At 29.8% G+C, this 14001-nt stretch overlaps 1 protein-coding gene across 2 annotated transcripts in view; it reads left to right on the forward strand.

The window, feature by feature from the left end:
* LOC130940841 (vicianin hydrolase-like) overlaps positions 1 to 13361 on the forward strand; it is a 31486-nt gene extending 18125 nt beyond the window's left edge. The window contains exons 8-13 of one of the 2 annotated variants that reach the window (XM_057869104.1): positions 3767 to 3882; positions 4344 to 4561; positions 5967 to 5998; positions 11865 to 11967; positions 12755 to 12863; positions 13125 to 13361. In XM_057869104.1, the coding sequence (XP_057725087.1) occupies positions 3767 to 3882; positions 4344 to 4561; positions 5967 to 5998; positions 11865 to 11967; positions 12755 to 12863; positions 13125 to 13293 (747 nt within the window). In that variant the 3' untranslated portion in view covers positions 13294 to 13361. Of the gene's footprint in view, positions 1 to 3766; positions 3883 to 4343; positions 4562 to 5966; positions 5999 to 11864; positions 11968 to 12754; positions 12881 to 13124 lie in introns of both variants that reach the window. The other variant, XM_057869105.1, reaches the window with a different exon arrangement.
* Positions 13362 to 14001: the final 640 nt, after the last annotated feature.

Here is a 14001-nt window from a genome sequence, read left to right on the forward strand (position 1 = left end):
CATCACAACTATGATGGAATTTTACTATAATCATCCTGGTTACAAATTGTAAAGTGCTAACCCAACTTACAAGGGAATTCCCACAGAATTATGAAACACAACATAGACGTACAAAGGAACTCTAAGACATCTATGGCTTTTTCTTTTAATTTTGCACTCTCTGTCTTTTTCTGCTCTATGGCTTTTTCATACAAACCTCACTGTTTGCCTTTTTTCATGAGACTCAAGACATGACAAAATTAAATAGAAAAATACAAAACAGAATAAATTGAAGGAGAAGAAAATCTGTAAGCTCAGGTAGCTATGAGAATCGTTTGCCTTGCACTCTCACTGCTTACTTCTAACTCCTTGAATCAAATCGTGACTGTTCATTCCTTTTATAGAGAGGAGAAGCCTTCACAGTTGAAACCAAAACCAAGCTTAACTTCTTTTCCTTCAAAACAGAAGTGGTTCGGCCACAGAGAGAGAAGAGATAACTCATGCAAAATCCAACATGCAAATACCTCTAGTTCTTCCTTGGTCATCACTCTTCATCAATCCGAGCTCTCCATCCTTGGCTTGCTCTCCAAGATGGATTTCTGACCCTTGATGCTTCATGATGATGATGACTTCATCTGCTCCAATCTCCGCCTCTTCTATCACTTCGCCACTCTAGCTACTTCCTGTGGTGGTTGAGCAGAATCAGAGATAAGCCATGCCTCCAAGGATCTCCTTCTTGCTGGCCGAATCTCCTTCTTTCTTTTTAGGTATGAACAGGGGTGGAAACAGGCCAGGCCAGGTCAGGCTTTACTCTTAACAGGTCTGGCCTGTCATACAGTTGATTGGCCTGAGTCTGACCTGCAGCCTGTTATAGGCTCTTTATAAAGTACTAAGCCTGACCTGTTATTCAGCCTGGCTTGGCCTGAAGCCTGTTAAAAGGCCTGATAATTTTTTTTTACAAAAATAAAAATATTATTTAAAAAATTATTTTTTAATAAAAATAGTTATATGTAATATGTCATATATTTAATATTTATAAAAAATTTTAAACTTTTAACATATTTAAAATATACAAAAATATTTATAATAAAATATAATAAATTTAAAATATCTCATAATTTTATTAATAATAAATAATTATTTATATATTTAATTATATTTTAACAGGCCCAGGCAGGCCTGACAAGCCTATAAGGCTAATTAGTAAGCCTGAGCCTAGCCTATTAATGTATTAAGGCTTTTAAAAGAGCTTGGGTCGGTACCTATTTTATAACAGGTCAGGCCAGGTCAGGCCAAACACAGGCCAGGCTGCAGGCCCCTGGCAGGCCGCCTGGCCTTTTTCCACCCCTAGGTATGAAGAGCTCGAGATTACCTCACCAAATCTTATTATTTTTGGTGACAATCTCAGCCACAACATACTTTTATTTTGTTATATTTTCTTGCCATCATCATGATGGTCTTGAGACGTGCTTTTCTTTCCTTTTGGTAGCTTAAAGTAGCTTCCATGGCTTCCTGGATATTGACCGAAGGAAAGAAAGAAATGAGAGAGAAGATGGAGTTTGAAAGGAAAGCAATTAAATGAAATAGAATAAATTACATGTAATGAGTTGCTTTTCCTCTATACTGAGTAGCATGCATCTTCAATGCAATCAATCATGTCATTCACACTTTCTTTCTCATAGTTTCCATGCATGTATTCAATTTACTTTAGTGAAAATTTGAATTCCACTAAAAGTGGATTCCGTTGGAAGCTTGTAACATGTTTAAAGAAATGAGTTTTAGTTAAAGAAGTGCATTGTGCCCATTTTCTTTTGATTTCGGATCAAGCAAATTTTGGTCTTGTATCAAGACTTTTAATTTGGGCTTGTATCACAATTGCTGGCCCAATTAACAACACATTATTTCAGCCATTATGATCATTTTAACATCAAGGCTGAAAGTTTATAAGCATATTGGGCTTGCACCAGAATTTCATTTTCGGCCCAATATTAAACACCAGCATAGCAAAATTATTAATCAACACGTTATATGAAAATCATAATTAATAATTTTGCAATCAATCATTTCAATAATGTTTGTTCATCATCAAAATAAATCTGAGTTTTTCAAACTCATCAACATAAAATTAACAAATTTTAAGAATGAAAAGATCTTATTTTTCTAATAATAATTACAAAAATTTGTATCAAAATACGATCTCTAAAATCCTTTTTTAATATATATTTAATATATAGTTTCTTTTGTCGCGTTTTTAAATCTTTCGTAACCTTATTTATCGTTAGCATTTTTCGGAGTTCTTTTTGTCAGTGATATAAATTATTGGGTATCATTTTGAAAGTTTATTCTATTTAGAGTAATTACCCAAATCAGTCCCTAAGGATTTTAAAGATGGACATTTTAGTCCCCGACAAGATTTAATACACAGATCAATCCCCAAGATTTTACTCCGGCAGACAAATCAGTCCCTAATTCATTTTCTGACAGAGTAATTACCCAAATCAGTCTCAAAAAATTTTAAAAGCAGACATTTTAGTCCCCCAAAAAAATTAAGATACAGATCAATCTCCAATATTTTTTTCGTCAGGCATAACAATCCTCTGTCTCAAAAAAATAAAATTATTATTTTTATTATTAATTACAGAATAATACTGTACCATAATTTTTTGTATTTTTAGACAAAAATAATAATAAATTTATTCATTAAATTAGATTCTTATATATATATATATATATATATATATATATATATATATATATATATATTGTATGTTTGTATATATGTATATATATTCATTCAATAATAATAATATTTAATAAAATTATTAGAGATTATTCTATAAGAAGTTTAAGGTTGAAATTATTTGATATTTTTGTATTTAATATAATAAAAAATATTCTATTTTAAAAACATGTTTGTATTAAAAGAAAATATTTTAATTTAAATTTTAAAGTATCATTATTTGCTTTACTTGCTTCGAACGAAAAGAGTGTATTAATATGCTAGTGTCATTGTCCACATGTACAAAACTAAGTTAATAATAATAAAGGTCGACAGATAGTAAAAATAAAATGAACGGGAAACTGTTATGTCTGACAGAAAAAAGCATTAGAGATTGATCTGTGTATTAATTTTTTTAGAGACTAAAATATTTGTTTTTAAAAATTTTAGAGATTGATCTGGATAATTATTCTATCGAAAAATGAATTGAGAACTAATTTACCTATTGAAATAAAATCTTAAAAATTATAATTTATGTATTAATTTTTTTAAAAACTAAAATATCTGCTTTTAAAATTTTTGGTGATTGATTTCAGTAATTACTCTTCCATTTGTAATGATACAACTAATTGTGACAAAGGGTAGTGTTAAATAAGAAATCAAGAATCAAAAAGTGACCGTTATAGCAGGAGTTAGATAGTTTTTCCTTTCAAAGTTAGTTAGAACCAAAAGAAATGGTAAAATTAATAAAGAAAAATATTTAGATAAAAATTTAAACAAACTGAATTTTTTTAAAGTGACATATTAAAAATATAATTATTTATATATTTTTTGTATAAATATAAATTTTTAAAAGAAGTAATTTTATGACAATATTAAAACAGATAAACTGAATTATGACTTTTATCCTATATCAGATTGAGTTATATAAATTTAAAAAATCTTTTAATTAAAGCATTTTTTAATTAAACGAAAAGCCATGTTCTATATATTTACTTGTTTGTTATTAATTGTTGTATACTTTAAGAAATTTAACTGATGAATGGTTATATATACTTATATAAACAGGCTTATCAAGAAGGACAAATTGGAATCACCTTAGTGACTCATTGGATGGAACCAAAATCAAATAGTGCTGCTGATCGGAAAGCTGCTAAACGGGCTCTGGACTTTTGGTTTGGATGGTATTAATTATATTACTTATATTAAAATAAAAGAATAAATTATTATTTTTATTCATAAAAATTTAGAATATTAACAAATTGATTCATGGATAACAAACATTAATTTTATATCTATGGAAGATGAAAAATTATCAGTTTTTCTCATAAAAATTTAGAATATTAATAAATTTGTCTATAAACAAAATTAATATTTGAATATTTTTATCACATATAAATCATATTTTATAAATATAAAATTAGTTTAGTTTATTCATAGTTAAATTTATCAGCATTCGTTATTTTAAAATTTACTCAAAATAAAATAAAAAAGATAGAGAAAATCTCAACAAGTAAATAATTAATTCCCTTGATATATTACTTTGGAAGCCTATGTAGTTTACTTAACTTTTAACCTTGTTTTTATAACTCAAAACAATTGTAATTGAACATTATTTGAAAAGTATTAATTAAAAAAAATTCAGGTTTGCTCATCCAATTACATATGGTGACTATCCAGAGAGTATGAGATCTTTAGTGGGCAGCAGACTCCCCAAGTTCAAGAAACATGAATCAGAATATGTAAAGGGCTCATTTGATTTTCTTGGTGTTAATTATTACACCACCAATTTTGCAGAAAATGCATTGTCGACAAATACTGTCAACCAGAGTTTCTTAACCGATATGCATACTGTTCTCTCTAGTAAGTAAATGTGGCAAAACACTACCATATGTTTCTTTTTACTTTTTTATTTTCAAAGTGTCTTTTACTTATTTAAAACAAAAAAAAAATATCTAATTATCACAGGTAGAAGAGAATCTTAGTATTGACAATGGAAACTTATAGCCCCAAAATATTTACAAACTAGTAATTATACATATGATAATATAAAACCTTTTATGGTTGATTTGGCTATCTTAATAAAATTATTTTTTTAGGGGATTGTGGGGTTCAAATTTTATTTCCAATGCTCAAATAGTAGAGTTTTATATTCTCCTCTTCTTTTCTTACTTTTTTCATAATTTTTTCAAAGAAAGTAAAAAATCATTCTTTTCTTTTTTTTAGAATATTTGTTGTGCAATTTAGTAATGTAAATTATTTAAAAAAAAACATGAAATAATATTGAGATATCTTGCCTTTTTCATATTTAAATTAAATAAATTTAATATTTATCGAAATATAAAATTTAATATTTATCGAAATGTGTAATCTGTAGGGTATTTACTAATTTAAATAGGATTACATATCTCGAGTACAAAAACACAAAGATCATAAAAAACACAATCTAGTGACTCAGTACCCAAGATAAATAACAATATTTAAAAACAAATAAATCAGTTGCACCCGAAATACATATAAATTACACATTTGTTCATATATCGAGTAATTAGTACCCTAGATACGTTACTAAGTAATCATACAAGTACAATAATACAAATACTATAATACGAATCTAGAAAACTGCGTATCCGATTTATGAACAAATGTGCAATTTGTATGCATTTCGGATGCAATCTTTGTTTTTTTTAAACACGATTACTTATTCTAGATAGTGAGTTCAGGTTGTGTTTTTTATAATCGTTTTGTCTCACTACCTAAGATGTGTAACTGTTTTTAAATTAGTAAATATTTTACGAATTATATATTTTGATAAATATTAAATTTATTTAATTTAAATATAAAAAAACCTCTATATATTTCATATCTTTAAAATTAATTTTTTACATTAATATTGTCTTTTAAAATTTATCTTAGCTTGTAATATGTTAATAATATGATGAATTTGATTCATAAATATGTTCATGCTTATAAATTTTCTAAAAAAGAAAAGTTTTTTGTTAAAGAATTAAAAAGAAATTAATATATTTATTGGATAAAAAAGGTCACTAAATATTTTTAACCAAATTTTAGTTTAATTTTACTATTATTATACATTTTGTGTTAAAAAACCTGTTTGATCTCCCAAAAAATTTTCTGAAGCTCCGCCACTAATTACAAGACCTCCTTTGGCCTATTTCAAACAACATAAATTGCATTAATTACTTTATTGGATTGCATTTTGAGATGTGAACTATCAACTAAAGCAGATTTTTTTTTTCCCTTACAGCGGTGAGGCGTGGCGAAGCTGTTGGAACTCCAGTATGATCATTTTTTTTTCATATTTTATTATGCGCTATTATTTATTTATTTATAATCTTTTTGAAAAAGAAAAGCTACTATCAAATTTGATTATATTAGCTTTTTCTAATAACTACGAAATAATTCATAACCAAAAAAATTTATTGTTGAACAATATTTGAAAATTAAGGGATGAAATAGAATAACTCTCATCAACTCTGTAATGTGAGTTCAAATATGAAGAGAAAAGAAAAAAAAGGGGATGAAGCAAGAGAAAAATAAAGAATAAGAAGAAGGATCAACTATGAAAGAGAAAAAAAAAGGAGAAAAAAAATCTGATTTCATTTCATACAAAATTGATTTAGAAGAATCTAATCCTCAACTATATATATATATATATATATATATATATATAATTTTTAACTAAACTTTATAATTGACTTGCTGCACCGGTTACCAGTTGCATAGCATACTAATAACCAAACTAACTTCAGTTTACTAACTAATCTTTTTTATCTGATATAACTGTCGCACTATGAAGTCTTTATCATGTAACACCCCCTCTCAAACTTGAATTGGATACCTTGATTAATCTAAGTTTGGCGTGACAAGCTCAAAATGGATTGGGGACAAGGACTTTTGTCAAGATATCAGCTGTTTGTTCAGTGATGGAAATTGGGAGCAATTTCGTCACTCCCTTTTGCCATTTATTCTACACAACATGGTAATTAATCTTTATGTGATTTGTCCATTCATGAAAGATGGGATTAGCGGCTATGTGCAGAGCTAACTGACTATCTCCATAGATTGTTATCAGTCTCCTCTGGTCTACCTTCAACTCTTCTAGTATGAAACTTAGCCATTGTGCCGCCTTGGTTGTTGCTACAAGGGCCCTATATTCTACTTCACACGATGATGTAGCAATTGTATCATGTTTCTTGCTTTTTCAGGAAATGATTGAAGTATCTAGATAAAAATAATACCTTGTAATCGATCTTCGTGAATTAGAACATGTCCTCCAATCACTATTAGAGGATCCTGATGGGAGTAAATCTATTAGCTGAGAAGAATAAACCCATGACTGGTGCACTCCTGAGATACTTGAGGATCCCAAAAGCTGCCTCAAAGTGTTTGTTTGTCACACAATCAAGGAATTAACTGAGTTTTGTCACTGCATAGCAGAGCTCTAGTCGAGTGTTGGTAAGGTAGAGCAGTCGCCCTATAAGTATTCGATACTCTGAAGTTGATTCAAGGGCAGTGCATGAGCTCTTCGATAAATGTGTGGTGTAGTCCATAGGCGTCGAAACTGATTTGGCATCCAGCATGCCATAATCCATAAAAAGATCAATGCATTATTTTTGTTGGCAAATGGTAATTTCCCTTTGGCCTCTGGAAATCTCCATGCCAAGAAAATAGGTGAGTTCACCAAGATCTTTGATCTTGAAGAGGCTATGAAGGTACTGTTTGATATGGTTGATTTTCTTAAGATCATCACCTGCTAGCACAAGGTCATCAACATACACCAAAATTATAGTAATATGTTTTGAATTAATATTGGTAAACATGCTATAATCATGTTTGGATTGTACATAGCCCAGACTGGTGAGGGATGTTGCAAGCTTAGTGTTCTACTGTCTACTCACTTGATTCAATCCATAGAGAGAGTGGTCCAATCTGCAAATCAAGCCTAGTTCTGAAAGTTGTAATCCTGGTATAGGATTCATGAAGACTATTTCATTTAAATCATCATGAAGGAATGCTATATTCACATTCAATTGGTGTAAATGCCACTGCTTTATAGCCGAAATAGCCATCACAAGTCTAAATGTATTCATTTTTATCACTGGACTGAAGTGTCCTTATAGTCCACTCCACGAGTTTGAGAGAAACCCTGGGCACAAGCCGCCCCTTGTACCTCCCTATGGAGCCATCCGGGTTAAGTTTGAGTTTGAAGACCAATTTACAATTCACTGCTTTTTTACTATCAGAGAGTTTAGTCAAAGTCCAGGTCTTATTATTCTTTAGTCAAGAAATTCATTATCAATGGTTGACTTCCAATTAGCATCTGTAATAGCATCATCATAATTCCTAGGTTCTCCATGCATGGGTTTAACTAATGGGTCTGTCTTTAGTGAGATAATTACTTGTGAAGCAGGATACTATAAAAAAGAATTGGGAGTAGCTGAATTTGTTGCAAAAGACATCAAACAATGAAAATCCTTCAGGTATGTTGGAGGCCTTCTTGTCCTATTTGATCTTCTAAGACTAGTGTGATCTTGATGAATTACTTCTGAGGCTTCAAATTATGAGCCTCTGAGAAATACATCTAAGAGAACATGATCATGAGTAATAATTAGAGCTAATTGCTCTAGAAACTCACTTGAATCAGAAGCAATGTAATCAGGATGGGATGCATGATTATGCAATATGGTATCTAAAACATTTATTTGTGATGCAGGTAAACATGTGACAGTGTTATGCAATGGATTCTTTAAAGATGTATTGTAAGTGATGTCAAATGGATCTGTGAATATAGTAGGCATATTAGTTGGTGTGTGCTTTTGTGCTTGACCAGGATCAGAGAATGCATCTGATGCAAAAGGCATAATATTTTCATAGAAAACAACATTTTTAGAGAGAAAAATATCCCTAGTTGATAGATCAAATAGAAAATAGACCTTTGTCCCTGGTTTATGTCCAAGATATACATATTTTTGGCCCTTTTGTCAAGTTTCTTTCCATGAGCAGTCAAGGCTGCAGCATATGCCAAGCAACCAAACACCCTGATATAGTCAATCTCAGGTAATTTTCCTTTTAAAATTTCATATGGAGAAACATTTTGTAATAGAATTCTAGGTATGTGATTAAAAATATGAATAGCTTGTGCTGGTGCATATGTCCAGAAACCCTTTGGCATGTTTGCTTGAAACATTAATGCTCTAGTTATTTCTAAAATGTATTGATGCTTCCTTTCTACAATTTCATTTGATTGAAGAGTCTCAATACACGTTGTTTGATGCACTATGCCTTTGGAATTATAGAAAGAGTTTAACTTGAATTCAAGGCCATTATCAGTTCTGATCTTTTTCATAGAAACATTGAATTGTGTTTAAGCAAGATTTATAAAATTTTACATAAGAGAAGCTGTCTCAGCCTTTGATTTTATGAAAAAAAATCCAAGTATCTTAACTTTTGTTATCAATTATACAGTCAAGAAATATTTGTGTTCTCTAATAGAAACTGTTCCAATTATCCCCATATATCCATGTGTATTAACTCAAACAAATTCACAGACTTAAACATGCTAGAAGAAAAAGAAAGTCATTTCTGTTTAGCATACTGACAGGAGTCATAGGGTCCAATGTAACCTTTATTTTTCAAAAAACTATATGATTTCTGCATCACATGTATTCTTTAAGATAGTATGTGGCCTAGTTTAATATACCAAATTGCTTCTGAAACATCTTTATCAGAATTGTAAGGTAAGACCATATATGACAATACTAATATGACATTTATTGTTGTGACTGGTCTTAAATTCTCAAATGCATATAATCCCCCTTCTTTGTTCAACTACTCTAATCCTCATTTTGGAAATTGGATTCTGTATCTTACAATTGGAATCATAAAAAAATGAATTTGTATTTCATATCGTTAGTCAACTTCGATATTGATATCAAATTGAACTTAAATTTTGGGACAAACAATGCATGTACTAATTGAAGTTGGGCAGTAAAATATATGGTATCAGCTATATCTGTGACAGTTTGTGTTCCATTAGGTAGGTTTATATGCACAAGTTTAATGTGGTACAGGCTTTTAAATGTACTAATTGAATATGAGACATGGCCAATGGCTCCTGAGCTAATGACCAAAGAGCAATGACTAAAAGTAACTAATGACATGATGAATGCAATACATTGGCTAGATGGTACTGTAGTGATTTGATTATAACCTTGTTGTTGTGGTTTTTGCTTCTCTAGAAGTGCCAATAATGCCAACTTTTAATCTGCAAAAAATGAGATTTTGGAGTCATGTTGAACTTCCTGAGGTGCATTGCTGACTTTTTCATCATGCTCATCAGCAATTATGTTGTTGATTATGCTTCCTCCATTTTCAGCTCTCAAATGGGGTGGAAAACCTTATTTTCTGTAACATGTGTCCTCAGTGTGGCCACTCTTTCCACAGAAAATGCACTACTTGTAACTTTGAGATCGGCCGCCTCTTCCATAAGTAGTTCTACTGCCTCTACCTCTGAAGCCTCTTCCCCGTCTCATGTTTGAGCTTGCTTGGGGGTTCATGGAAAAATTTAACTTTGTATCTGAGTTGGCCATCAAGGTTCTACATTCAAGTGATTCCACATTTTGTCGTTCTTGCTGCAAAAGTAATGAAAACGCAGCATCAACGTGGGGAAGTGGCTTCACGAGCATTACTTGTGATCTCACAACAACATATTGATTATTGAGGCCTCTTAGCATCCTAACCACACACATGTCTTCTTTGTGTTTTTTTACAATATCAAGACCACAGTCACACTCTTCAACACAAGACTTACGAGCTGGTACAGGAGAAAAATTGTTTAATTCCTCCCAAAGCCCCTTTAATTTGTTGAAATATGGAGTGATACTCAAATCACCATGTTTGGTTGCAAACAACTCTTCTTGAAATTTCACAATTCGAAACAAGTCACCCTGATAATATCTGTGTTTCAGCGCATTTCAATTGTTAGCGGCATTGTTCATCCAGATGACACTTTACGCTATCTCTGGACTCAAAGAAAGGTTCAACCAAGACACAATATAGGTGTTGAACCTATCCCATCCCTCAAATAAAAAGTCTTTTTGTGTTGGCTTAGTAATGAAACAATCAACAAACTTTAATTTGTTCTTTGACTTTAACGCTCTCCACATAGCTCTCTCTCATGCATGATAATTGTTCGCACCAAGAATTATTGAAACTAAAGGCATTTCTGGACTTTCTCCAAGATGCAGAAAATAAGGACTCACTGGATCCATGATCGGATTCACATTCACTCGGCTTGTAGCTGATTGTAGTTGATTAACCTGATCCAACAGGTTTGCAAGAACTTGAATGTCAATGCTCTGCGGCACTTGTTCTGCCATTTCTGGTGAATGTCGAACAAAAGAAAAAACTTCAATTTTTTAATTTCTCAAAAAAAAACTTCAATTTATGAGAATTGTCAAATTCTACCGTCAGATCTCGAGCTTCCTTACTCAAGATCCTTCTATAGTTATACGATTCTTCATATCAGGACTTTCCACACTTGATCTCGTGATCGAAGTCTCTACTTCAGTCCACACTCACTGCACCATGTTAAAACTGCCATGGATGAAACAGAGCAATTCTCATCAACTCTGTGAAGTGAGTTCAAATGTGAAGAGAAGAGAAAAAAGGAGAACGAAACAAGATAAAATTAAGGAACAAGAAGAAGGATTAACTATGAGAGAGAAAAGAAAGGGAGAGAAGAAAGAATCTAATTTCATTTCATATAAAATTAATCTAAAGGAAACTAACCCTCAACTAGCTATATCACTAGATTTATATACAATTTTTAACTAATCTTTATAGTTGATTTGCTGCATCGATTACTAATTGCATAACACACTAACAACCTAACTAACTTCAGTTTTACTAGCTAATCCTTTTTATCTGATATCACTGCTGCACTATGGAGCCTTTATCATGTAACAATTCTTTTGCTCACACTTTCTTCCATTTTTTATGTTTCTTTTTACTATTATTTTCAAAATGATTATCAAGAGTTAGAAAAAAAAAGTTGTTACCAAAGAAAACAAAACCAGAAAAAGTTAGTTGTTGCTAGATAAAGTTTCTAAATAACATTACCAAAATTTTTATGATTGTGCAGACCGCTTTGAACTGGCTATTCATTTATCCAAAGGGACTTCACCATCTTTTGTTACACATAAAGGACAACTATAAGAATCCAACGATTTACATTACTGAAAATGGTACATTTTTATTATTCAGTTTTAAATTTGTCTTGGCAATTAAATATAATTTATCTAGAATTTTATTATAGACAACTTAGACCTCCATAACTACATATTTAATATATGATAAAACTTAATTTTCACAACTCTCAATGCTTCTGTCCACTCATGAAATAAGTTTAGTTTATTGTGTATAATTTGTATCATTAAGGGCAGTCAAAGGATTGATATGTTAAAATTTATATAAACATTAAACAATTCTTCACTGTAGACAAATATTGTGTTTTAAATTAAAATACCTATATGAATTTAGTCCTTCATTGCAGGCTAAGGATGCTCATTCCTAACTTCATTTTTAGTTTTTTTTTTCAATACATTTCTTGCTAGGTGGTTGCTAAAGAATATTTTAAGGTAAATGTTATGATACTTTTGAGATTGTGTCTAACTTACCACAAAAAGCAAATAGATAATATTTAATAAATTTTAAATATTTTACTTTTTGTTTTAAACATTTTATTTTTTATTTTTAAAAGCAAGTTAGACAATTTAAACACCATAAAAAAGACACCATAGAACTCACCATATTTTAACGAGGCTATTCATGCACTATTTTTGGAATAGTCTTTTTATCTGTCCATGTTTTTGTGTTTTTTTTTTCAAAAGAAAAAATAAATAAATAAACAACTACAAACGAACCTAACTCACTTGTTCCCGAACTTAGGTTCAAGCCATTCAATTCTTATTTTTCAAAAATTATAATTATTAACAATATTAATATTATTTTGGTATCAAAATTATTTTACAGGTGTAGCTGAAGCAAATAATGCTTCAAAGCCAATCAAAGAGGCCTTGAAAGATAGTATCAGGATTAGATACCATGATGGTCATCTCAAATCTCTTCTTCAGGCAATAAAGTGAGAATCAAAACAAAGTGGGTTTTAATTTGTTTTAAATTAAATAAAATAAAAATGTATATTTTATATTAAAAAGATAAAAAGTTGATAATGTTTTCTTTCCATTGTATTTATTAAAATACTTAAAAAAAATTATTATTAATATTGTTACTTTGTTCAATATATATATATATATATATATATATATATATATATATATATATAGTTTAACCATTGAAGATTTTTGCATTAACTATTTTTTTCACTCTAATTTGTACGCAGAGATGGGGTTAACGTGAAAGGCTATTATGCATGGTCATTTCTTGACGATTTTGAATGGGATGCTGGGTACACTTTTCGATTTGGCCTCATTTATGTGGATTTCAGGAACAATTTGCGAAGATATCTCAAATATTCTGCTTATTGGCTGAAGATGTTCTTGGTCAAGTGATGACCTAATTTCTTTTCTTAAACCATTTGAATTTCCAAGTTCTAATAATTAACTTTTTGTTGTACTTGTATATTACTTGCTTTATATAGGTTTGTATGGGTAAATTTTTAATAAAATATTTTTTTGAGTTATTTTATAAAAAGATTTATAAAAAAATAAAAATAATTTTATATTTAGATATTTTATACAAAAATATCTTTTTATTTATCAATTATCTTTTTATATAAAAATATTTTTTTTGTTTATTTATTATGTAAAAATTATATTTTAAAAAAATCTTTTAAAAAAATATAAGTCATAATTTTTAAAAAAAATATTTTTTTAATACTTTTATTTTTATTACTATAAATTTATCAAATACGTAAAAAAAATATTTTTCATTAAAAAAATCTTTTTTTATTAATTTAATGACATCCAAACAATCCCATCATAAAATAGAAAGATATATATAATTTGCTTATTTCAAAAAAATAAAGACTTAGCTTAGGGTTATACATAATGGAGTTCCTGAGGAGATGAGAAATAATTTTAGGTTACAAGAAACTGTGTTGTTGAGAAAGAGAAACAGAGAAGCAAAGAATAGTGTATTGATTTTTGTGAACTAATCTACTATATACGTACACTTGCATATCATCAGCCACTACTTAAGTCTTAATATCCATAACTACCTAAATCAGACTATAACTATCTCTAGATATCAGAATGCTA

This window comes from Arachis stenosperma, chromosome 7 (genome assembly GCF_014773155.1).
Source record: "Arachis stenosperma cultivar V10309 chromosome 7, arast.V10309.gnm1.PFL2, whole genome shotgun sequence".
Lineage (NCBI taxonomy): Eukaryota > Viridiplantae > Streptophyta > Magnoliopsida > Fabales > Fabaceae > Arachis > Arachis stenosperma.